We start from the raw sequence: 23490 nt of genomic DNA, 5'->3' as shown, positions 1-23490 counted from the left end.
ATAAATTAAACAAATAATGTTGATTAAACAAAAGTAACATACCAGCAGCGTCTCTGGTCAACTGGGCATTGAGCTCTCATGCACTCCTCCTCCAGCAGCCTCATGCAGCTCACAAAGAAAGAGGCCACCTGCTTACCTGGCTTAAATCACTTCACCTCTCTTCCTCTACCTGCAGGATCTCTACCTGACTGCTCATTACTGCCCTCTCCTGCTTCTCTACATACAACCTAAGCAATTGGATATAATAATAAACAGTTTTGGCTTAACAGCCACAGTGGCAAAGCCCTAGGGATTGATGAGATCCATCCTGTCATGGATGACATGCCTCTACAACATTGTGTTGGGGTGGACTGGTCCCACTTTTTAGAAAAAGGGGCCAGAGGGTGTGTGCCAACTATAGAAGCACCACACTACTCAGCCACCCTGGGAAAGTTTACTCTAGGGTGCTGGAAAGGAGGGTAAGGCCGATTGTTGAACCTCTGATTGAAGAGGAACAATGTGGGTTTCGTCCTGGTCATGGGACAACAGAGCAGGGAGTATGCCCGTCTTGTCTATATGTGCTTTGTGGACCTGGAGAAGGCATACAACCAGGTCTCCCGCGAGCTTCTGTGGGGGGTACCGCAGGAGTATGGATTGAGGGGGTCAATCCAATCTCTGTATGCCCAAAGTGAGAGCTGAGGGGAGGGGTTGAGGGTCAGGGGGCTCAGGATCACATCGCTGCTTTTTGTGGATGATGTGGTGTTGTTGGCACCATCGGTCTGTGACCTTCAGCTCTCACTGGACTGGTTCACAGCTAAGTGTGAAGCGACTAGGATGGGGATAAGCACCTCCAAATCAGAGGCCATGGTTCTGAGCAGAAAACCGATGCACTGTTTACTCCAGGTTGGGAATGAGTCTTTGCCCCAAGTAAAGGAGTTCAAGTACTTTGGGGTCTTGTTTCATGAGTGTTGGGACTGTGGAGCGTGAGATTGGCCGGAGAATCGAAGCAGCGGGAGTGATATTGCAGTTGCTGTATCGTGCCACTGCAACAGAAAGCGAAACTCTCAATCTTCTGGTCAATCTTCGTTCATACCCTCACCTATGGTCATGAGAACTGGATTATGACCAGATTATGACTGGATCATGACTGGATCATGATCTGGATCGCAGGTACAAGCGACCGAAATGAACTTCCTCAAAAGGGTAGCTGGCTTCTCCCTTAGAGATAGGGTGAGGAGCTTGGTCATCCGAGAGGAGCTCAGAGTAGAGCTGCTGCTCCTTTGCGTTGAGAGGAGCCAGTCGAGGTGGTTCGGGCATCTGGTCAGGATGCCTCCTGGGCGCCTCCCTATGGGAGGTGTTCCAGGCACGTCCAGCTGGGAGGAGGCCCCGGGGCAGACCAAGGACCAGGTGGAGAAATTATATCTCCACTCTGGCCTGGGAACACCTCGGGATCCCCCTGACTGAGGAACAAAGGAAAGTCTGGGGCTCCCTGCTGAAGTTGCTACCCCCGCAACCCAACCTCAGATAACGGGACGAAGATGGATGGATGGATGGAACACATCTATAAGCCCACACAACCAGACACTGCTGTCCATGACAGCTCAGTTCGTCAAACATCTGCTGGCACGGGCAACTGATCTGCAAAACCAGATCCATTCAACTGGACAAAGAAAAAGCTGAAATGATCTAAACACTGACCGAGCAACACAGAGTGTCAGTCGCCATAAGAGTATGTGCTCATATAAACGCTATGGATATAAAATTTAACCCTTCAAACACAATTTCCCAAACAGGATCCTTCTCCTGGATGGTAACTTACACAAGATCAACTCTTGCCATCTCTTCCGATTGGCTGTGGGCTGTCATGCTTGTTTGCCTGTGTGTGTAGGTGTGACAGTGTATGTGAGTCAATATGATCACACTTGTCAGAAGTGGATTTTAAGGAGGATATTTTCCTTCAGTTTTTGATGAATATGTTCAATTTTTTTGGTGCATTCTAAAAAGCATGAGTAATTTCATTTCTTGTGGGTGTCAACACAAGCTGCAGTGTCCTGCTTTCACGGTCACACATTCACACCCACACACAGACACGCACTTATACACAAAAGATCTCTCGCTGCAAAGCTGAACTCCAAAGGTTTACTCTCTTTTTATTTGTAATTCATTCTTTCTTGTCACGAGAGTTCTTCCTTTTCTCCTCTGTTTGTCACATCTCTTCTCCCCTTGTCAGTGTTGTGCTTGTCGATGTGCTGCATCATTGGTGAAGCCACGTGCTCTCTGTTTATCATCAGGCAGGGGAGGGAGATAGAGAGAGAGAGGGAGAGAGGGATGAAGTCACTGCCTCTCTCTCTCATTTTGTCTAGTGCACCAAAAGGCACACAAACTGAGCTTGGTACACTCATCCGACCTTAGCCTGAGGGACACACGCAGGCACAGAAACCAACAACAGAGCTACACCAGACTGAACTGACGGAAGAAATCCTGAGCTACTCCGCAGGTACGGCGTAGCTTTATTTATCTGCTGCATTACAATCTCGTCTCTGAGAATGAGTATGAAACAGTCAACCTCAAGTGTTTTTTGTATAATATTCTTTGGAAAGCTGACATGAGCATGATAATTGAACTTTATTTAACCTTCCTTGTGCTGTAGGTGTTTTGTTTCAAAGGTGCACAGCAGGAAAAAAGAAGGGTGTTCAAGTCAGAATAGGATTTTTTGTGTTTTTGAATGATGAGGCTGACCCATCCCTTCATCACACATAAACACATGCGCAAACACACTCTACTGTCCGCAGAGAAAACAGAATGTTCCATATACTCACCATCACTGCCTATTAATGAAACAAAAAGGATGGGCGTGTGCTTCACTGTCACCAAAGTCAGTGGAATCATAATGTATTATTGTTAATATTGAATTGATCAAGTTGGATTGGTGCTGAAGTTGCTGCTTGCAGGTTAAACTCTCTGTAAACACCACAGATGTGACTCTGTGCAGAGAGCTGTGTGTGCGACAGAAAAGGTTTGCTTTGCAACTGATGACGGCGAGTGAATGATGACTCTACAGTAGGTTGAAGTCATAAAACTTGATTGAGTTTGGCGCAGGCTTGTGTTAGTGGAGCCACTGCTCTGCCTGCATTTGCTGTATGCTGCTGAGACTGAGGCTATAATGCACAAATGAAAAATGCTAAAAATAATGCATAGCTTGAAAAAAGAGAAGATAGAGTTGTCAACTTATAACCGTCTTCTCCATTTTTTCAAAGGGCTCGGTTGGCTCAGACTATAACTAAACTATCAGCAGGAGTACAAAATCTAAGATCATTCATTTTCTGTTGAATCATGCTCTAAATGTTTGCAGCAATAGCACTGCCAATGCCCCATTTTTCTCTGGTGCTCTTACATAATATCTCCATAGGATCCAGAATGCTGCTGCTGGATCTTTTTCATTGTGTTTTTCAAAACTGTACAACTTGGTCATGTTTTTTTTTTTTTTCCCCTTTTCTTTTTCATGTGCTTCACATGAAACAACTGCTGAAGCCAAACCACTCTTTCCTTTGGGAACTAATCAGCTTCTCACCTCAAGAGTTTATAAATAGATTTCAAAAGTGATACACTCCTGCTTTTGCTTCGATGTGAGCTGTGACATGTATGAGTATAGCAGAGCGTTTAAGTGTGTCAGCAAAATGAATTTAAGCCATATTAGTATAAACCTGATGGTTGTTTGAACTTGTGTATTATGATTAGGATACAAGACAAAGTCAGAGTGACTGCTGCAGTCAGTTTTTGATTATTATTATCATTATTTTCAAGTCATTTGCCACATTTTTCTTATTTCAGGACATCTGAATTTTATAAATGTTGGAAGTCATGAAGGGACAAAACAGCTGCACTGTACACTGTCTGGCCTTATTAAAAAGGCTAAAAATGTTTTCACCATTTGTCAGTAACAATGTATTCAAACAAAGCCAGTTGTCACAATATGAGTCAAATAAACTCAATTGTGTACAACTGTACCAAAAAGTGGAGGCTACAAATTTCAGTCAGTTGGGAATTTTTAAATGTCCCAAATATTCAGTGATCTTTTTTTATGATTCATGATGCTGTTGACTGATGAGTCACTCATTTTGTGGAAGATGCCATCCTTTCTGACTTGCAAAACTTTCTTCAGTCTTTCTTGTTCTTTCTGTTTTGAACCCCTATCTCACTCTCAGCCACCACACCTCCCTTCCTTCCTCCTGACATTTTCAACTGCTAAACAATGAGGGTTGGCACTGAAAGAGAGCCACTGAGAGAGCAGTGCCGTTATCGCATATTTTGAGTGCTAATTTATTTTCTCTGCTGCACACTTCTGTTGGATCTCTGCTCTAATTAAGCAACAAGCGTATTATTATTTTTATCATTTTTATGAAGATTACAGTCTATCTTGTGACACTTCTCACTGCAGCTTTAAATACCTCATTGTGAGTTTTCCAAAACCTGAAAAGACACAATTCGTTTTTCTTTTTTATTTATTTCAAGATGGAATATGTAGAATTGTATTGCTAAAATAATCCTTCTCTTTTTCTACCAATTGTTATGCTTCACACTTCTCTGTCTTTATGGTCGGGATCTTATTAATCTCTTCCTCCTACGTAATATAACCTCATGTCTACTACTGTCTGTGTAAATTTATTGCATGAAATCTCCTTTTATTTCTGTGCATGTTGATACTGCCTTTGCACCTGCAATGCACCATCCCTAGTACAGTAGATCTTGTTTCTTGTATTTTTATACCTGCTGCTAGATGGGGCCTGGATTGTTTTGGAACTTCCCTCCCAAGGCTGGCTGCACGGTTCCACAGAGCCTCCTGCAGACCATGTACGTAGGATCGTGAAGCCTCTGTACCTCCCTACATAACGCACCATACCGTGCAACGCAGGTCTCTCGTTTATCCAGCCTGTGTGGAGTTATTTATGGCATTTTCCGTCCATCCGATCCATTCTGTCAACCAGTCAGTCCAGTGTTTCACATCTTCATTCTGTAGCAGTAGAGCAAATGCCCACAAACCCACAAAAAATGATTCATGTGGTCCCTTTGTCATCTGACAAATGTCTATTTATAATGATTTTATAATAAATACGTACACTGGGACTGATACTGGGAGCCAAGCCAGAATCTGAAACTGATCATTTTCCCCAACAACATTTGGTGGCAACCTGTTCCAGGTTACACACTGCGTCTACTGTTACAGCATGAGGGGTTTGTTCATTCTTCACATGTTTCACAAATAAACATGTGAATTAGCAGCTCTTTTTTGTAATTACATGAAGATGAACATATAGCCACAATTTACATTTCAATAAAAGAAAGAGAGAATTTCTCCCTTCTCACTGACACTGAGCCATCTTCATCTCATCATTCTGTACATGCACTACAACTGTCAACTTATATCAGCAATCACAGTGTCAATGTTAAATACTAGAAAAAATCCTATGGCTTAGGCCATATTTTTGATAAATTGAGAAAAGTAAATAATTGGTGGATGAGCTTGTTAATAAGACAAATGCACTCCCAGTCCAACATGCTGCTCTATCCAGGGATGTTGCTTTACTTCGACTTCATTTCTCTACTTTATTTCTGAAAAATCCTAATCACATGAAACTTTACACCAAAGGATTGATAATTATCTCTGTAGCATAAACTAGTCTTCAGAGCTAATGTTGAGCTTCAAAAAGTTTGGGTGTAGTTACATAGCACGGAGATACTAGCTTTGGGCAGCATGGCAGCATAGTGGTTAGCACTGTTGCCCCACAATAAGAAGATTGTGGGTTTGGTTCCCGGGCTGGGTGCCTTTCTGTGTGAAGCTTGCATGTTCTCCTCTGGGTACTTTGGTTTCCCCCCACCATTCAAAGACATCATGTTTCGGTTAACTGGTGACTCTAAATTGTATGTAGGTCTGACGGTGAGTGTGAGTGGTTGTTGTTCTGGAAACAGATAAGCGGTAGAAGATGAATTAATAACCACAAGCTTTGGGTCAATCCACTGATTCGTTTAATTTTTGTAATTAATCAATAACCTGATAAAATTTGACAACAGGAAAATGACTCATTAGCAGAGCATTGTTGATGCTAATGGTCTTCTTGATAAAAATTTCAGTTCAGTGCTAACTTGTGTATATTAACCCCAGGTATTTTTACCAAGACCATTAGCACCAGTCCCACTGGTATTATGGGCCAAATTTTGTCTATTGTATATTTTTATTGCCTTTTCTCTACTGCAAGATTTGATGGAACCTACTGGATGTTTTGCACCTTTCTTGGTCAACCTTACTGTAATGGAGCATAACAGCATGGCCTGTCATCACACATGCCAAAGCATTAATTGCTTTTCCTCAGTGCGTTTGCGTTATCTAATACTGTCACCCAGCCAGGATGCTGCTTGTCCTGTGTGTCTGAATCTGATGTGGATGGTACTGCATGTCCCAAACATCCCTGTGTGTGCTAGATATGTGATGATAATATGACCTTGGTAAATGTTCCTAACTGATAAAGTAGTGCCGTTCATCATATTTCACACGTGAAAGGCAGAAATATTGAAAAAGAGAAGTAGCACAAATAAATATGACATGTTGCCAGGTGGAGATTGGTACTGAAACAGAAGTAATTTCTTCATACAGAATTAGCTTTAGTTATTGCATTGTCTTATTTTTAGATAGCAAAAATGAAATCATGCCAGGATCAAATGCCTTCAGGCCAAATATAACATGTGGTATGTTTCCATATCACCTTAATAAATTCCCCTCAGCTCCACAGGCTGTGTCTGGTTAAACGTAATATGACATTAGCAAAAGCTTTTAATGTAAAAGGTCAATTCATTTAAAGTGTCCACCTGTTCAATTAAAGAGGGAGGGGCTGCCACTGTTAATAGACATTTGATATTTCTTGATAGACACTATCTATCCATGCAGATATTTGTTTCATGTTTCATCTGTTTGATTTGTTTCAATAACAATGAATGCCTGTTCCTTGACGGAATGTAGCGTTAAGGGGTTTGTAATGCTGGTGATATTAAAAATGATTTCGGCCTTTGCAGAAAGGCTGCTTTGGTGAATGATGCACAGGTCTGACTGGAAACAAATAATATTTCAAAGGAAACAGTTTTCCAATAGATCAAAAAGTTGATGGCTTTATGTGTTTTACTTTAAAAAGGAACTGATTACTCAGTCACTTGATAGCTCACTATATGAAGATTTGAATTTGAACAGTTTCAAATAGTGGTTTGAGTCTGGAAAAGGGACTCTGTAAGCAAAAGTGGCAACAAAGTGTTAAATAAAGAAAAATAAAGGACATCCTGTTTGCATTAATGGACATTCATTTTTTTTATTTTTATTATTTGGTCTCTCAATTTTGCTAATAGATTTTTAATTTTACCTCAAGAGAACTGACATTTTCTTTCCCCCCATTATGTTCTGGTGTTGCCTGCTCTGCTTCTGAGCTAAAATACATGGCACTCCTGCTGAGTTCTGATATATTGCCTTTTTCAGTGGATGCTGTAATAAAATCATGTCTCAGCACACCATTCATCCCCTCAGTGGGCCCCACCAAGCTTTGCTGCTCAGAAACTGGTTGTCCACTTGGGTCAGGAAAGAGTCCAGCAAACACATACCTCTCCCCTCAGTGTACTGCTGGTGACCGCACACTGACTGCCCTTCTGTCTTGGCTGGCATGTGACCTGCAGCGCTGTGGGCTGTCTATAGCAACTTGACAAATAGAATGAACATTTGATTTTTTCAGGTCGGCTCCCGGACAACCCAACTGTGCCATTCAGCTGGAGCCAAATAAACAAATTATTGTGATGATATATGGATGTTAAATGTCAGATTTCAGCAGGTCACAGACAATATTCAAGCTGTATTTGCATAAAAGCAGGCATAGCTACTGTGTTGTGTGAGTGTTAGGGAGAGCCTTTTTAGCTCCGGCACAAGGCAAGTTAGATATAGCTCATGGCTGAGATCGTGGAATAAGCTGCTCACTTGTACTATTGATATATGATTGCTATTTTTATATTACACTAACTGGCATTACTTTTTTCTATAATGCTTGATGTAACTAATCACTGGCTCCAGTCAAATTGGGTGCGTTACAAAAATTGAGTTTCATAAACTGTCACCAACAACTCTGTCAGACTGAGAAGAGCTGCAAAGTTGTTGTTGTTGTTGTTGTTGTTCTACTGGTGGGGACAAAAGCATAATATGTGGTGATGATTGACTAAGGTAGAGTAAAATTTCATGGTGAGCCAATCAGAGGCAGAGGAGGGCAGACATTACAATGTATGCTGTTAGTAATTGATTGTATTAGGTGAACGTATGATTCAGGTTTTGCTGTGAATAAACTCTTGAATTTAAGGTTGTTTGCACATCTGACCAAGTGAACTCGAAAGTCGTAACATTGTTGCATTAATCTCTTGTTTCAGTTCTGCTCTCACATTGTGATTCCTGAAAGCGCACCAGACTTTCTGAGCAGCATCGTGCGGTTGGACAAAGCAGGAAGTTACCTAACTACATGCTCAGGAACACAACCGTTAGATAGGGTTAGGGTTAGAAGCTGTTATTTTCCTAACTTTGACAGTCTAACATATGACAACATATTAGCTCAGTTTAAGGGCTGTGACTGCTGGTAGTTGTGGTTGATTTTGTTTAAATATGCCAAATTGTGAATTTATGGGTTATTGTTGTATCGGATTGACCTAAGCTAGCTAACAACTCGTAACGTCAGCGGTCGCTTGTTGCCACGGCAACAGTAACCTTTCACGTAAGGACCAATGAGCCGCGTGCATTTGGTCCCGTGTGGTCCGGTGAGAGTTCGTATGAGCTTTCACAATCCAAGGAAACGATCTGTTGTCCGTTTAAAGCGGACCAAGCAGCTCTGATGGGAAAGTGACCAAAGTTTCTCTAAAGAGGAAACAAATCTTTTTTTTTTTTTTTTTTTTTATACCGGCACACCAAAGAAATTTTATTATGCTGTGACTCAATTACTAACTAGGTACCTTTGGAGAGACGTCATCAGGATTACTAATTTACTACTAATTATGTTTTTAAAATAATGTCCCAAACACTGATCATAGCGGATTTAAGGTCAAAGATGCTGTGTGCAGGTTGTGGTCACTGAAAGTGCTCCTTAAGTATCCAAGTATCCAGACACTGAAAACTAACTTTCTGTATCTAATTTACGTTGCATTGCTGCTAAATAACAGCCAAGCATTGTCATTACAAAAGTAAATATAAAGTTAAATAACTATCATGTAAATATTTAGCACAATTATCAATCCCTTTGTGGCACAATGAGAAAAAACCAGGAGACAAAGGCGACTTTTAACTTTTTTAAACCTCAAACAAAAACTGACTGAAACAGGAACAACTTTACCATAGAGCCCGGGAACGTAAACCACAACCCCGACTCACCTCACCTCACCTCACCTGCTGGGTGAGGAGCATAGCCCCTGGTGTCCGCCACACTTTTGTTATGGCATATAACATTGTATAAAATGTGTAAGATTTGAAAATTTTGAATCTTTAAAAAAGAAATAAGACATTCTCCATTTCATAAATCACATAAATGCCATTTTTGTAAGGTCTCAGCAGTTTACTTTGTCTCCATCACAGTTAAAACAAGCTAACACAAGCTTTAGACTGATGTTTCTGAAAAGTCATACTTTACTTATACTTTGCATTTGATAGGCTGCATCTCTAACACAACACATTGAAGTCACCATAAATAGATTTCCAAATAAAGAGGCTGTTACAGCTCTTGAGTTTGTCCTTTGGAAAACCTGCCAGTGTTCTAACTAAATAAAAGCTGGAGGCTGCAGATTACAAAGGCTCAGTGCTCTGACCTCTGCACATGTCAAAAATGAATTACCTTTACTCTGTCACAGTGACTGCTAAAGTAAATTCAGTTCTCACCAGGAACTCAGAACCCTTTGTGGAGTGCTGCCCTAAATTTCATAACTGAGGGCTAAGGCCAAAATAGAGTGAGTCTCATAAGTGATTCTTTGTGTCCCCTTCCATTTTCCTTTAATTTACCCAGACTAGCTTGGTTGCTGTTGTGACTTTGTTGTCATTTATTAGGGTGGACCACTCAGGATTAACATTTCAATTCTGAGTGACTGCGACAACCTCCTCTAGGAATCACATCTATTTAAATAACACTAGGGTGACCAGCTGTCCCATATTTTGCTGAACATCTGTCCTGCAAGAATAAAACAATGCCTAGCATTTCAAAGATCACAGTGATAAAAGTAGGTCTAATAATAATTTAAGAAAATTGTGTTCCACTTCACGCCTCGATTCCATTTCCCTCTTCTATTAAGACACCAATGGTTGTAGGCAACCCAGATTTGAGGCATTGAAACAAAAACATTTATAATATAACACAAGGCTATACGCAATTTTTTATGTGTCCCACATTGTTCACTAAAGCAGTCGTACTGCCCTGCAGCTGAACAGTTTTGACCTAGGACTCTAGTTAACACCGCACACCTACAAAGCCAACAATCTTTAGCCACTCTTGTGACTCTGGGCTTTGTAAATTTTAGTGTCAGTATGCTAACATACAGGCTACTTGACAGAAAATACAAACTCTCTTCACCATGGATATCTTTCCAAAATTAAGTGTTTAAACTGTTAAGTATTTCTTGAGATATCTCACTGAATAAATAGAAATGATAAATAATCATTCACTAACTGATCCTTCAGAGGCTCTAGATTACAATCACAACTTTCAACGTTGTTTTGCTTATAGTTCTTAACAGTTTCTACTATCTAATTGTTGCAACAGTGAAGGGGCTCATCCTTTCTATGTTTTCTGGAACTATTTTCTTTCTTCCTGTCTTATTGGTCCCTTTGGTGTCCTGCTGTCTCTTTGCCTCTGCTCCAGTTTCCAAGTATTGATTCAGTGAATGTACATGAGGTCAGCTGCTTCCCTTCCACACGGCTGTGCAATTGATTTCTTGTCTGACAGGAAGCAGTTCACTCATTGCCTCTTTACTTTGTCTGCAACCAGTTATGTTGCCCCATTGTCACTGTATGGATGGAGTGAAAATTATGTCCCAAACCAGTTCCATCTTCCGCGCAGAGAACAGACAGCTAGTGGACAAAGAGGACATATTCACTCCCTCAAAGGGTGTTGCATTCAATTTACGTAGTCCATCTTTCATTCCTGATATTTGAAAACAGTTAAACATTCATTACATTTTACAGACTGATTTTCTGATTCAACTTTGACCTCTACTTATTGGAGTTATGCATGTCTGCACCTTTCCTCTGGTTTTAAAAGTCATTTTAAAGCAAGATTTGTTGTTACAGACCCACAATGCCCACAAGAAAGTGTAAATCAAATTTGTGCTTTCTCCTCAATTTTATGGAGCATTTTAACAATGTGTTGTATTTAAAATTAATTTATTCAGTTTAGTAATAGTAACTATTTGTTGTTCATCGTGAATCTATGGGGTGCAGCATGGTGGCGCGGTGCTTAGTCCCGTTGCCTCACAGCAAGAAGTTTTATGACTTGATTTCTGAAGCTCTGGGGCCTTTCTCTGTAGATTGCTATGTTCTCTGTGGGTTCTTTCCTGTCCAAAAATCATGCCCTTTTAGATTAATTGCTGAATTTTAATTGTGATTATGAATTTGGTTGTGTGTCTATTGCTCTGGACATGTGATTGACAACAATCTGTAAAGGGTATATCTTCCCCCTCACCCAATTTCATGGCATGGATATAGTACATCCATAACATAAACACTACTCACTCAGACAAAAATGAAAGTGTAGATCTTAAAAGCTGTGTTGTGCCACTTGCATTGCACATAATGATGATATATCATCCACCTAAATGAGATAAGAGGCTATTTTTGATTTAGGGATCCTCATGAAGACTTTATCTGCCTGCCTTCAAATTTTCCTTACACATAGTATCATACTAATGGTCCATAAGCATGATATGTAATTTGGCAAGATATATATGCCAATGAGCCCAAATATTATATGTAAATTAAAGCAGGATAGAGAAGAACGGAGAACAGTATTGCTAAGAAGTAGTTTATATGACAGTGCAAATAAGAATTCAAACTGTGGATCAGCCCTTCTCTTACTGCTTATGAATAACCTAGTGATGAAAAGCAAAAAGAAAATATATACACGTGAACTTAAAAATAGGAACCAAATTTAACAAAGAAATATTGAGCACAGGATGATGCATGACTGTGGGAAATGATGCTTTTTAAATATGTATGATGTTCAACAAGGGCGGTACAGCAACATAGTGGTTAGCACCCCACAATAAGAAGGTCGCAGGTTCGGTTCTTGGCCTGGGTCCTTTCTGCGCCTGTGTGGGTTTCCTCCAGGTAATCCTGTTTCCTCCCAACGTCCAAAGACATCATGTTTGAGGTAACTGCTGACTCTAAACTGTCCGTAGGTGTGAATGTGAGTGTGAGTGGTTGTTTGTCTCTGTCTGTCTCTGTGTGTTGGCCCTGTGATGGACTGGTGACCTGTCCAGAGTGACCCCGCCCTCACCCAGTGTGAGCTGGGATTGGCTCCAGCACCCTTCACGACCCAGAAAATGATAAATGGTAGAAGATGAATGGATGAATGTTCAACAAACACAGGAGAACATGAGCCAGACCCAAAGGGACTGAGTTGTCATAGCAACAACGTCTGGGTAGCTCTGAAAAGGAGGAAAAAAGGAGTGAAGAAGGGAGAGAAACGAAACGAGGACAGGTCCATTTTGTTCTCCTTGACAAACTGCTGTGAAAGCAGACTGTTTTCTTTCCAAACCACACAAAACCCCATTTTCCTTTCTTTTTTTTTTGACAGGAGTGAGCAGTGGGGAGGATGTTCTGTGGAGAAAGAGGAGACATAGAAAACAGACCCGTAAATAGTTTCTCACTCACTAACACTTTGCTGCTTGACCACAGTTGGTTGAGTGATAAAGAGAGGCTTTGAAGTTCGGTCCACCACTGTGGAGAGAGCGCTGTGATGGCCACATTCCATGGCTTTGGCTGTAGAGCTGTTTTTCAGAAACACAACATTGCTGAAAGTGATGAGATGGTGATGAGGAGAAGGATGTGAAACAGAACACAAAGGTTATGGGGAAACACAATGCTAGTGGTGGACCAAGTGCTCAACTCTGTTACTTGAGTGAAAGTGTATATATTCCTGGTCAGGAATTACTCCAAACTGAGTTGTTCATTCATATGTTTACTTAAGTTAAAGCAATGGAGTACTTGCTCCTGAAAACACGTAAGTATTAAAAGTATATTATGATTTTGATCTCAACACATTGTTGTATTGTTGCTGCAATGAATTTTCAGAACCTAATGAATGATACAGCCTGCTGAGTGCACTGACTTGTTTACAGAACCCGCAGAATAAAATAAAAAGCTTTTAGAACATACTATGAAACCTTGAGCCTTGAAATACAATTGAATCGACAAAAGGACAACAGCCATGACAACCCCCCCCGCCACCTTCCCTTAATTGAAAACTGTATCTAAGCTGACCAAAATACAACCAACAACACTGTAGAGAAGAACAGAAATTTCATCTGCTGACTTCAAAGCTATACTTAAAAGTAACATGTAACTGGACGCTTTGTTACTGTCCATTCTTAGATACTGGAAAATTGCTATATCCGGTATGTATATAGCAATTTTGATGAGTACGAGTGCCATACGAGTAATGTGAGTCAATATCCGTGTTTGCGCTGAAGGAAAATCCTTGTCAGGACGTCCTATGATAGGACAGAGAGCAACACATCATACTCGCCATACTACGCGTCATGCCCAGTAGTTAGCTTAAAACATTATTCCAACATGTCAGATGATTATTTTAACACACTAGCTGTACTGGAGAAATAAAACATATAATGAATAACTGGCATATGTGGGTCTTTTTCATTGTACCTTCTGTTTGCCATCATTTTCATGGAGAAATGATCCGACTGAATGGCTGGGGGTGACTGGGGCAACAGGACTAACCACTGTAGGACCCTGCTGCCCCGTTGCTCTGGGCTTGGAAGTGCTACAAGCCAACCGATGGTTTGCGTTGAGGCTTGGATTTGAACGCAGGGCCTCTGTATGCAAAGCATGCATGCTTTACCACTGAGTTACCTTCCCAGGCCGATGCATATCTAACTTTACTTTATTGATGCAATTATGAAAAGAAGAGTGCATTCTTACAAGGTTCTATTTTTCCTAAATTATACCTAAATTCCCTTTCACAAATGTGTTTATAAAAACATATAAAAATTATTTTTAACCACCATGTACCAGTGTCTTTTTAGGAAGACAAGAGAACTATCTACAGTAAGTGCAAAGTTACACAAAAGATAGAGTATTATGTCAGAGGTGGACAGCCCTAAAATCTTTCCACCAGCAGCAATGGCGTCATGAGGCCAAATATAGCTGAGTAATGTGATGCTAATTGATTTCACAACCAGCTGTCTTACATAAGCATGTCAGAATGAACAGAGGGGTTGAGAAGGAGAGGGATGATGTGGGATGGAATGAAAATAGAAAAAAGACAGAAAATAAGGAAGGGATGACATGGAGGACTGTCTGACAGTGAAATAACTGAAGGGACAGTGCAGGCTCACAAAAGACAGGTGTGATGGAGTGGCAAAAAGAAGAAAAATGTTAGGTACAGCAAAAGGATGAAAGAGTTACTGAAAGCGCTGCAGTGATGGATATGAAAGGTTACAAAGGGACAAATATCAGACAAGCAGCATTTATTCATTATTTCCATGTTCAGCAGTGTAGTGAGATTTGTCTGCATGTGATGGAATCACCTGAGCCACCATGTCTGTACCAAAAGTAAGCAAAGAAGCATGTTAACAGAACAAAACAATAAACTTTATGACCTGACATTGACTGTGAAACATAATCAAATTTAACGTTTTGAATTTAATTTTTATTGCATTTTGTATTTTTGTTTCACTAAATTAACTGGAAGGAATTTGTTTTACCCAGTGCAGACAGAAGTGTGAACATATAATTTTCTCCCCCTCTACATTATTTTAGTATCCTTAAGCTCTTTAGTATGGTTTTAAAGTGTTACTGCTTTGTTCAGGGGTTAAAAACTGTATTTTTATAATAATCTGAGACAGTGTTTATGAATGCCAATGTCAGGACAAAAATATTGGCTATCCAGTGAAACAATTGGTTTATTATGGGCTACATACTACCCAGTGCTTGCCATTAGTGACTGAATTATTCTCCAAAGGAACATTTAGAAGTCTAAATGGCCACACTTTCATCATTTTATCATGTATTTATGTACTCACCACGCTACATATAGTGCAGGTCTAGACCAGACTCTTTATGGAGTTGTTAAAAAGACCCAACATATTCCTTCAAGAGCAAGGCCATCTGCCTCGACTGGTTGGGCTTTAAGAGAGAGAGACAAAGTTCAAAAGTTGCAAAGTTGGGTAAAGCAGGGAGCGAATGAGAACAGAAGGAGGGGATATTCAATGCAGGCACTGCAGGAACATGATGCTGCATGGATTTCATAGAGATATGGGAGCAGCAAGTGTTGCAGGAACATGGGGTAGTGATGAGTCACCACCTGCAGGATGAGGACAGGGAGAGAGAGGAGAGGAACTGGGAGAGACAGAGACTTCAGGAAACATGGTTAGAAGACTGTATTTACTAACCGTGTTTCCTTGACTATCTGACTAATGTCATTTGGCTTCATTGATAAATACAGCTCAGTGTTGTCTGCATAACAGTGATGACAGTTGATGCTGCGTTTCCTGATAATGTTGCCCAAAGGAAGCAGATGTAGAGTGAAGAGGATTGGTCCAAGTACTGAACCCTGTGGGACCCCATAATTGGCAAAAGCGCTTGAGGAAGAGTTATTGTTAAGATGAACAAAGTGATGTCTATCTGATAAATAGGATTGTGTTTTGGAACCGTTTGTGTTGGTGGAGCTAAATAAATTATTAAATAAAAAAACAAATCATAATCTCTAGTTGCTTATTACTGCTAACTAATAAAATACACTTTCAGAACTTTTGTATAATCACAATATCACACAAGAGGGAGTGCTCTTGTGCTGAATATCAGCACAACAGCACAACCTTGATCTTAAAGGTGAGGTGAGGTGCTGCAGGAATGCTTCAGAAATTGCCCAATATCCATTTTAGTCCATTCTCCAAACCGCATCACCGTGTATCATGACACTGGTCAGTAGAGATGCTCTCTGTTAGCTGCCACAGTCACACATGGTCACACAGACTTGAACCATAATACAGCGTCACATTGAGACAGATACATTGTTTGTGCTTGTCTAGGTACAACAGGTTGTCAGCAGGTTGCCAATTTTAAAATGAAACCAAATTCATTTAGGAAGACGTCATGATGGACAGGTGTTAGCTGTACTAGCTCAACAGATGCAGCAGCTAACAACCCCCATCTCTTAATCAGTTGCTACTCTGCCTGTACCAGCTCCTCCATCACCTCTTCACCGCCCAACTCTAGCGACACCCCTGAACCCTGGGTGGGAACCCCTGAATGCTATGAGGTGACCCAGAGACTTATGGCCCCTTTCTAACAAACTGTTACTTGCTGTTCGCTCTCCAGCCTCATACCCTTGCCTCTGAGCTTAACCATCAATCACCTCACTGGCGGACTTCACCTGTGGGGGAACACAGAGTGTGAGTAACAGTCTGAAGTGTGCTTTTTTCAAATGTTTGCTGAGGAGCTATGCAAAGTTTTTGGCATGGGGTCCTTCACACCAGAGATTGCTTGGGAGCTCCCGGGCTATGGCAGGGGGACTGAACCATGGCAGGTTATTCAGGTTATTCTGCACTGAAGCCAGCCTCTGCAGGTGGAATTCTGCTGCCCAGGTTGATGGCAAAAGCCAAGGCTTACTGGTAGTCGTAGTACTAGTGAGCCCAACCGCCATGCAAAACCCCCGTCATCAGAGACTTCTGCTCCTTCCTGGTAGGCCCCGGTCTCAGGTGACCCTTATAGACTCTAGTGGTGATCCCTGCATCATGATCAGGATGAGAAGGTGGTTCCGCAGCTAAGGCTCAAGCAATTTCATCTGTTGGACATGTCCTGGGTATTGTCACGCACCAGACAGCCCCGGTTCCCACACTCCTGTCTGTCCACTTCCACATCCTGAAGTCAGTGTGTCAGCCCCTCATCCTGGGATGCCCCTGGCTCCGTCAACACAACCCCAGCATCAACTGTGAGACTGGGTCCATCTGTGTGTGGGTCCTTCCTGTCACCTCCACTGCCTGAAGCTAACCTCCTTACCAATTTAATCACCACCACCAAGATTTTCTGGTGGAAGATGGAATGGTGGAATGGAAGATGGCCTTCAACATACCATCTGGGCACTCCGACTCTCCTGGGAGGAATTGACTGCTACCTCTTGCGAGACTCTGCTGCCACCTCAGCCAGTCTGCCCTGTGAAAAGGCTTTCCCTGGGGATATACAGTTTGCCAGTCTAATCCAGTTTATCATCAATCACTCGACAAATAAAGTGTAACTGTTTATGCTTTCACTGTAACTGACACAAAGAATTTCCAGAAACAAAAAATTACCTGCATGGATGAGACTTTTTTTTCTGAACTCACCTTCAAATGGCTTCAACACTTTCAGTGTCATCAACAAAACACTTTGCTGTTGCCTCCTTTCAATCTTTTCCATTTTTATCTCTCTCTAACCTTATTTGTTCTCTCCTGTTCTCTCTTATCTCTCTAGCATTATCATAATCTCTGATTCTTTCAAATACCTGGAACGAAATAAAGTCACTGTCTCTGTCCAGTGTTCATGTTCATTAAGCTTTTTTTTTATCTATCCAATGTGTTTCAGTGACCATTTCTCTGAGTTGCTTGGAGTATTTTTTCATACCCATGGTGTAAATTGTAGCCTGTCAATCAAAATAATTCAAATTAAATTCACCTATGGTAATAAAGTTGTTTAAGTACAACTATCACTACACTAGAATATAATATCATAGAATATCAAAACAGAATGTAAATTTTACAGAAAATATGAATTTAATTCATATTTTGCCATACATGAGTATGGCATTTCTTTGAAAACTGAGTCATGTGTTGAGGAAGTTATTGATGTGTTTGTGAGCAGGGAAATTGTGCCAAGTTTGGTGATGTGGAAGGATGTAAATTTTCCATGACACTATTATACAAAAAAAATACTTAAAGCCGAAAGTTTGTCGGCCACAATTAGATGGTTCCCAACCAGCACATGTATTGTTCAATATTCTGCCACTATCGATAAACTGGTTCAGGATGTTTTTATATGTAGTGTATGCAAACTATCACAACAGCTTCCATTTCACCCAATACCAAAATTAGTAATTCTTGCCTTTCCACCCCCGCCCCAAAAATATTTGCTTTTGTCAACCTCTATCTGACATAATGGACCCATTGTGTACTAAATCTCGAAAAGCAAATCTTTCATAGTTATCCTGTGAACATGCACTGATTGAAAGAAAGCTCAACTTGTATTTCAGCAATAACTATTCAATTTATCAGCTGTCTGAATTCAAACACACTCTCCCATCATCCATCCTCTAATTTAACGTTGTTACATCTGGTCTCTGTTTGTGAATTACATTTTTTGTTCGTCGGTGGACAGATGTTGAGTATTTTGTGTTACTGTGTTGACATTTCTACACTTCTAAAGATATGCAGTAATTCTGAAAACACTATTGCTATATGTCATTTCAATTTATACCATTCTTTAAAAATGACCACAAATGCAATAAGGAATGATTTCTTTTCAAAACTCAGCTGAAGTTTACACAAACAAACAAAAGATGAAAAGGTATCCTATTTATCCTATTTATTGTTATTGGTTGTCGAGCTCTGATTTCTGTGTGATTTGATTGGTTACATGTGTCTCACGCGTGAATTCTGCGTGCAGGACAATGTTAATTCAGAGTATACAAACACACACAGTCTTTTAGTTTTGAACATGTCGAATGAAAAAAAACATGTGTTTGCTGGTTTGCAAAAAGTGTGAGACTGAAAATGGGCTTCTAGCAGCTCAAGGATGAGGTTTCTCTTCTTGTGTGGGGAATTGTTAATTTAAGTGTGCTAGTAATTGTGAAGGACTGTAATGCCCTGTCCAACTTAGCAACTTCAATCAACTTCATAGACACACATACACTCATACTACACAAAACATGTGAAGTTAGCTTTTTTAAACTCTTCTTAAACTCTGCTGTTATGTACTTTAGATGAGTTCCAATTCATAAATGTTTCATTAAAGCAGCACAGTTTTGTAGCAAAACTGTTTCACATCTTGATCCCATCTCCTCTGTTTCAGATCAGTTCCTGATTTGTCAGCTGCTCAGATTACTCCTGTTCTATATAACATTCAATCAGCAAAACAATCCTTTCCATAATTTCACACTGTGGATTTGTGAAATTGTAGGATGTCACTGTTTTATTACATTTAAATGAAAAAGAACTGCCATTCTCATGTGTCATGCTTTGGAGCAAATGGAGAAATGAAGACAGCACTCTGCCTAATGAAATGGTATTGTAACTTTAGATGTGTATGTAAGTGTGTGCCTGTGTGTTTTTTGTGTGCCATGATGGTGTAGGTTGCTGTCCAGGATGGCGGGGATTAAGGAGCAGCAATTCACAGAAGAGAAGCCACTGCTGCCGGAACAGAGAGGAGTGGACTCAGACATGGTTAGTCTGCCTTCATTTACCTTTATTCTGGACCCCATGAACCCTCTGATTGTCTACATACCGACAGGCGCTGTGCAGGAGGAGCTACTCTGCAAGTCTCAATGTATCAAGACAGAGATTTTTGTGCTCATTAGCTGAGACGGTGTATAATTAGACAATGTGCTTGTTTACTAGTGGAGGGGGAAAATGATTAAATGCCAGCCAACTGTAACTCTTTGATAACAGCAACAGAATGAAACAACGAAAGGTCACTTAAGCTGAAAGAGAGTGGCGGAAGACAAAGTGGGGGTAAAGGCAGTGGGAGGCAGAGAAGAGGTCTGTGGGTGATTACATAAAGGCACCCTTTCCCAGTCCACTTACCCATTTGCTAAGCAACATTTGTTTCTGGCTCAATCAGGGAGCTCTTAACTGAGTTGGTTATTATGACGGAGCAGAAAAAGAAGAGGGGTTGATCCAGTATAGAAGAATTGATGAAAAATGGCCAGTTGTGACAAGGCAACAACGTATTGAGCTGATTGTAAACAAGTCTGGTTTATTTTTCTGCTTCTCATGAGCTGCATGTTTCTGCTGGTGAAATCAAATGGCCTCACTGACTAAACCTGTTCACCATGACTCGATCTGTGTGTCTGAAGTTCCCGGGGATACTGCAGACCTGTGAATCAATGTGAATGACAAATCCTACCAATGATTGATCTCAAGGTCACTAGGCTTACGCATCATGACACTCACAAACAATCAAAGTCATTATCTGAGGCCACAATCGATCCAGCACCATGTTTTCGTCGCTGACCTCATTGTTGTGTTGAAGTGGGGACTTCAGCACAAGCACTTTGTACTTTTATCTCTCAGCACATTTAAGCCCTGTTATGTGTTAGTGACCTTTAAGAGCAGTTACTGAGCCATTACCTCCTGGCACAAAACACTGCTCTGACTCTCATGTTGCATAAGGCTGCATGACTTCACATCAAGACATTCCCTGGTAGTTTAAAATTACAACTTTTGGTAGAAGTTCAGTTTTTTTCTTGTTTGTTGTTGAATTTGATTTGAAGGTGTCGGGTGTTAATGTGTTGGGCGTTCAGCCCTTAAAACCAGAAACAAACTAATACTGATACATTACAATTTCCAAATAAGTGCGAATAGGCCATAATCATACATTTTGGTAATAAAATCACCAAAATGTATTGGACCAAATATTAAACTATCAAAAATATAATTTGTAAAAGACCAAGTATTTTTGCCCCTGTTTTGTTCATATTGAGTTCACCACAGAAAAAAATTTTACAATTCAATAATTTGACTTATGTCTCAGATCCTAATTATGGCCCTAATGACCATCCAAGTGGCTATTCGGCCGTTTCATTCTGAAGCTTATACTTACAGTGTCTCCTAGATGCAGCATAGAGTGGCGAGTGGGTAATCTCTGCCAAAAACCTGCTCCTTTTCTTCAGCAACACGAGGGTGATACATCTTCAGACTGATCTTTCTGGTGATGCTGCACCAGGATGAAGCCCGGGGTGTTTACAGGGGTTTGATTTCAGTGTATTTTTAAGACCCCTATGAATGTTGCAGCAAAAAATGAGTCATAATGACTGATAATTTACATAACATGTTCATGTTTTGTGAACGTTGCTGCTATGTTTGAGCTGGTTCTTACACAATAACTACCTTGTTGTGCTTGTTTTACACAACACAGCAGGATAAAGGAGATGGTGCATCAGGGGGACCTCCCTGCCCTACCAGCCCCCCACCCCTTAATCGCCCTTCTCCCCCCAGTCGCCCCACTCACCGTTGGCATGTCATCGCACGGCACTGGCTCCGCCAGACCCGCCGTCGAACCGGTGGGGTCCTCCCGGTAACTACCAGAACCACCAGAACAAGCCAAGAGCACACTGAAGCAATCAAGCACACACAGCCAACAACATAGAACAACCCATAAAAAAGTTATAATACATAGAAAAAGCCACTGTCTACAAGTGTTGGGAAACCCTGAATCTTTGCCACCATGACTCATAGTAACAACGTAGTCGAAAGAAGAAATTATTTTTGAATGACTGAAAAAATATGTATTTCTCGACCAAAAATGTGGTGTAACTGTAAGTAACAGTTTAGAGGTATTAATAATAGATTTGTTCAGTTCCCATCAAATTAATCACCAGTACAGAACTGTAGATGACAAGACCTTTGTATACTTCTGACGCATTTACAGATTATAAAATTCCTGCAAATAGAAGGACTTGGCACAAAACACAACATGTCTTTCACTGCGCACTTTTTTTTGGGCTATTATTTTTGTATTTGCTTGATTTTAACACACTATAGGACCTGTTTTCGCAGACGAATTAAAATCTAATTTATTTATATCGCGGCAAATCGTAACAAAGTTACATCAAGGTACCTGTCCTGTAGCATCACAGCACATGGTACTGTCAAGAAGATCTCTTGGCTCAGACTTATTAAAGTCAGTCCTCTGATCCTCCTGGACCTGATACATTTAGTTTAGTGCTGCAGAAATTCTACTTTTCAAGACGTATAGAGCTGAAAAGTGTAAAATCTAGGCCAGAATCTACATTTGTGAAAGCAGCCTCCGGACACTGAGACTCAGAAACCGAACACTCAGCAAACACATCATGGCAGAAAACAGCAGCACCAGAGAGCACATACTCAAATGTTTAAGTATACTGCAACTCGCTCAATGAGTTGAGCTTGTGCACATCCTCTACATTCAGTATGATGGGCGAAAGGGGTGGCAGTTGTAGAAGAACACCACCTGCTGGTCCGAACATCACACTGACATCACTAATGTTTTTCCTTGCATGAAACTACTGGGACCGAAACTGCCCTTTCAATTCAGATGACAGATCAGATGTTATCGTCTTCCTGTTAAACTACTCCAGCTGTGTGATCATACAGTGGCATATTCACAGAATTAATGGCTCAATATGATTCAGAGTTGTCATGTACCTCTGCAGGGCAGCTTCAGGTTTCAGTGTGTCTTTCCCTCTCTGTAGATGTGTCATACTAATTTAACTCATTGTATTGTCCTTTTGTCCGATCACTGTTAATAACTAAACAGCCCTCTTTTCCCTCTTACACCACTAATCCTTTGGACTTTGTATATGTAGAATATCTATCTGTATCATATCTATATAAATCCTGTCAGTTTTTCTTTCAGAAATCTCTTTTCAACATGCACGTGCATGTGTGTTCTTCTTATTCTTATAATTTATTTCTTTTTTTGTCCAATTGTTCCTGTTATAAAATAACACAGGCTAGAATCAGTGAATGGTCATAAGTAAACTTTATATTCCAGTCATCAGCATCTAATTGTGGATCAGAAACCTGTTTTATTTAAGCTTAGTTCTTCTTAAATGGAGAGTCAAGACCATATTCCTCAAAAAGTGAGCACCTCTTCTGTAAGACACTGAGGCTCTGAAATATACAGATGGTGACGAATTAAAGGATAAACAATTTTTAAGTGACTAGAAGAGCTTCAATTCTAAAAGGCATTGATGAATTTCATCCATCCAAAAGTTTTTCCTTCCTGGTGTTTTGGTAGATAGACCAAAATCTCGTGGAGGTGTCCAACATGGTTTTTTATCATTTTCATACCACTCAGTGACCTCTCCCACCTTTTGAAAGGGAGCACTGTCATCTCTTCCCTCCACTTGTTTTCCTCTAGTTTGTCACAGGTCTGTGTTTTCTTCACAACTTCAAAATAACATTTCAAGATTTTGTAATACATTTTTGAAGAAATTTTCTGAAATGATATTTCTGAATCAAATTCAGTGTTGAAATATGACAATGTTTCACTGG

At 40.5% G+C, this 23490-nt stretch overlaps 1 protein-coding gene across 2 annotated transcripts in view; it reads left to right on the top strand.

Moving 5' to 3' along the window:
• Positions 1-4756: 4756 nt before the first annotated feature.
• ndrg4 (NDRG family member 4) overlaps positions 4757-23490 on the top strand; it is a 39824-nt gene continuing 21090 nt past the window's right edge. For both annotated transcript variants that reach the window (XM_029522051.1, XM_029522050.1), the window contains exons 1-2: positions 4757-4830; positions 19587-19677. In XM_029522051.1, the coding sequence (XP_029377911.1) occupies positions 4757-4830; positions 19587-19677 (165 nt within the window). The remainder of the gene's footprint in view (positions 4831-19586; positions 19678-23490) is intronic.

The sequence above is a fragment of the Echeneis naucrates genome, chromosome 16, assembly GCF_900963305.1.
Source record: "Echeneis naucrates chromosome 16, fEcheNa1.1, whole genome shotgun sequence".
In the NCBI taxonomy this organism is placed as follows: Eukaryota; Metazoa; Chordata; class Actinopteri; order Carangiformes; family Echeneidae; genus Echeneis; species Echeneis naucrates.
The sequence above is the reverse complement of the archived record's forward strand: the minus strand, read 5'-3'. Positions and strand labels throughout refer to the sequence as shown.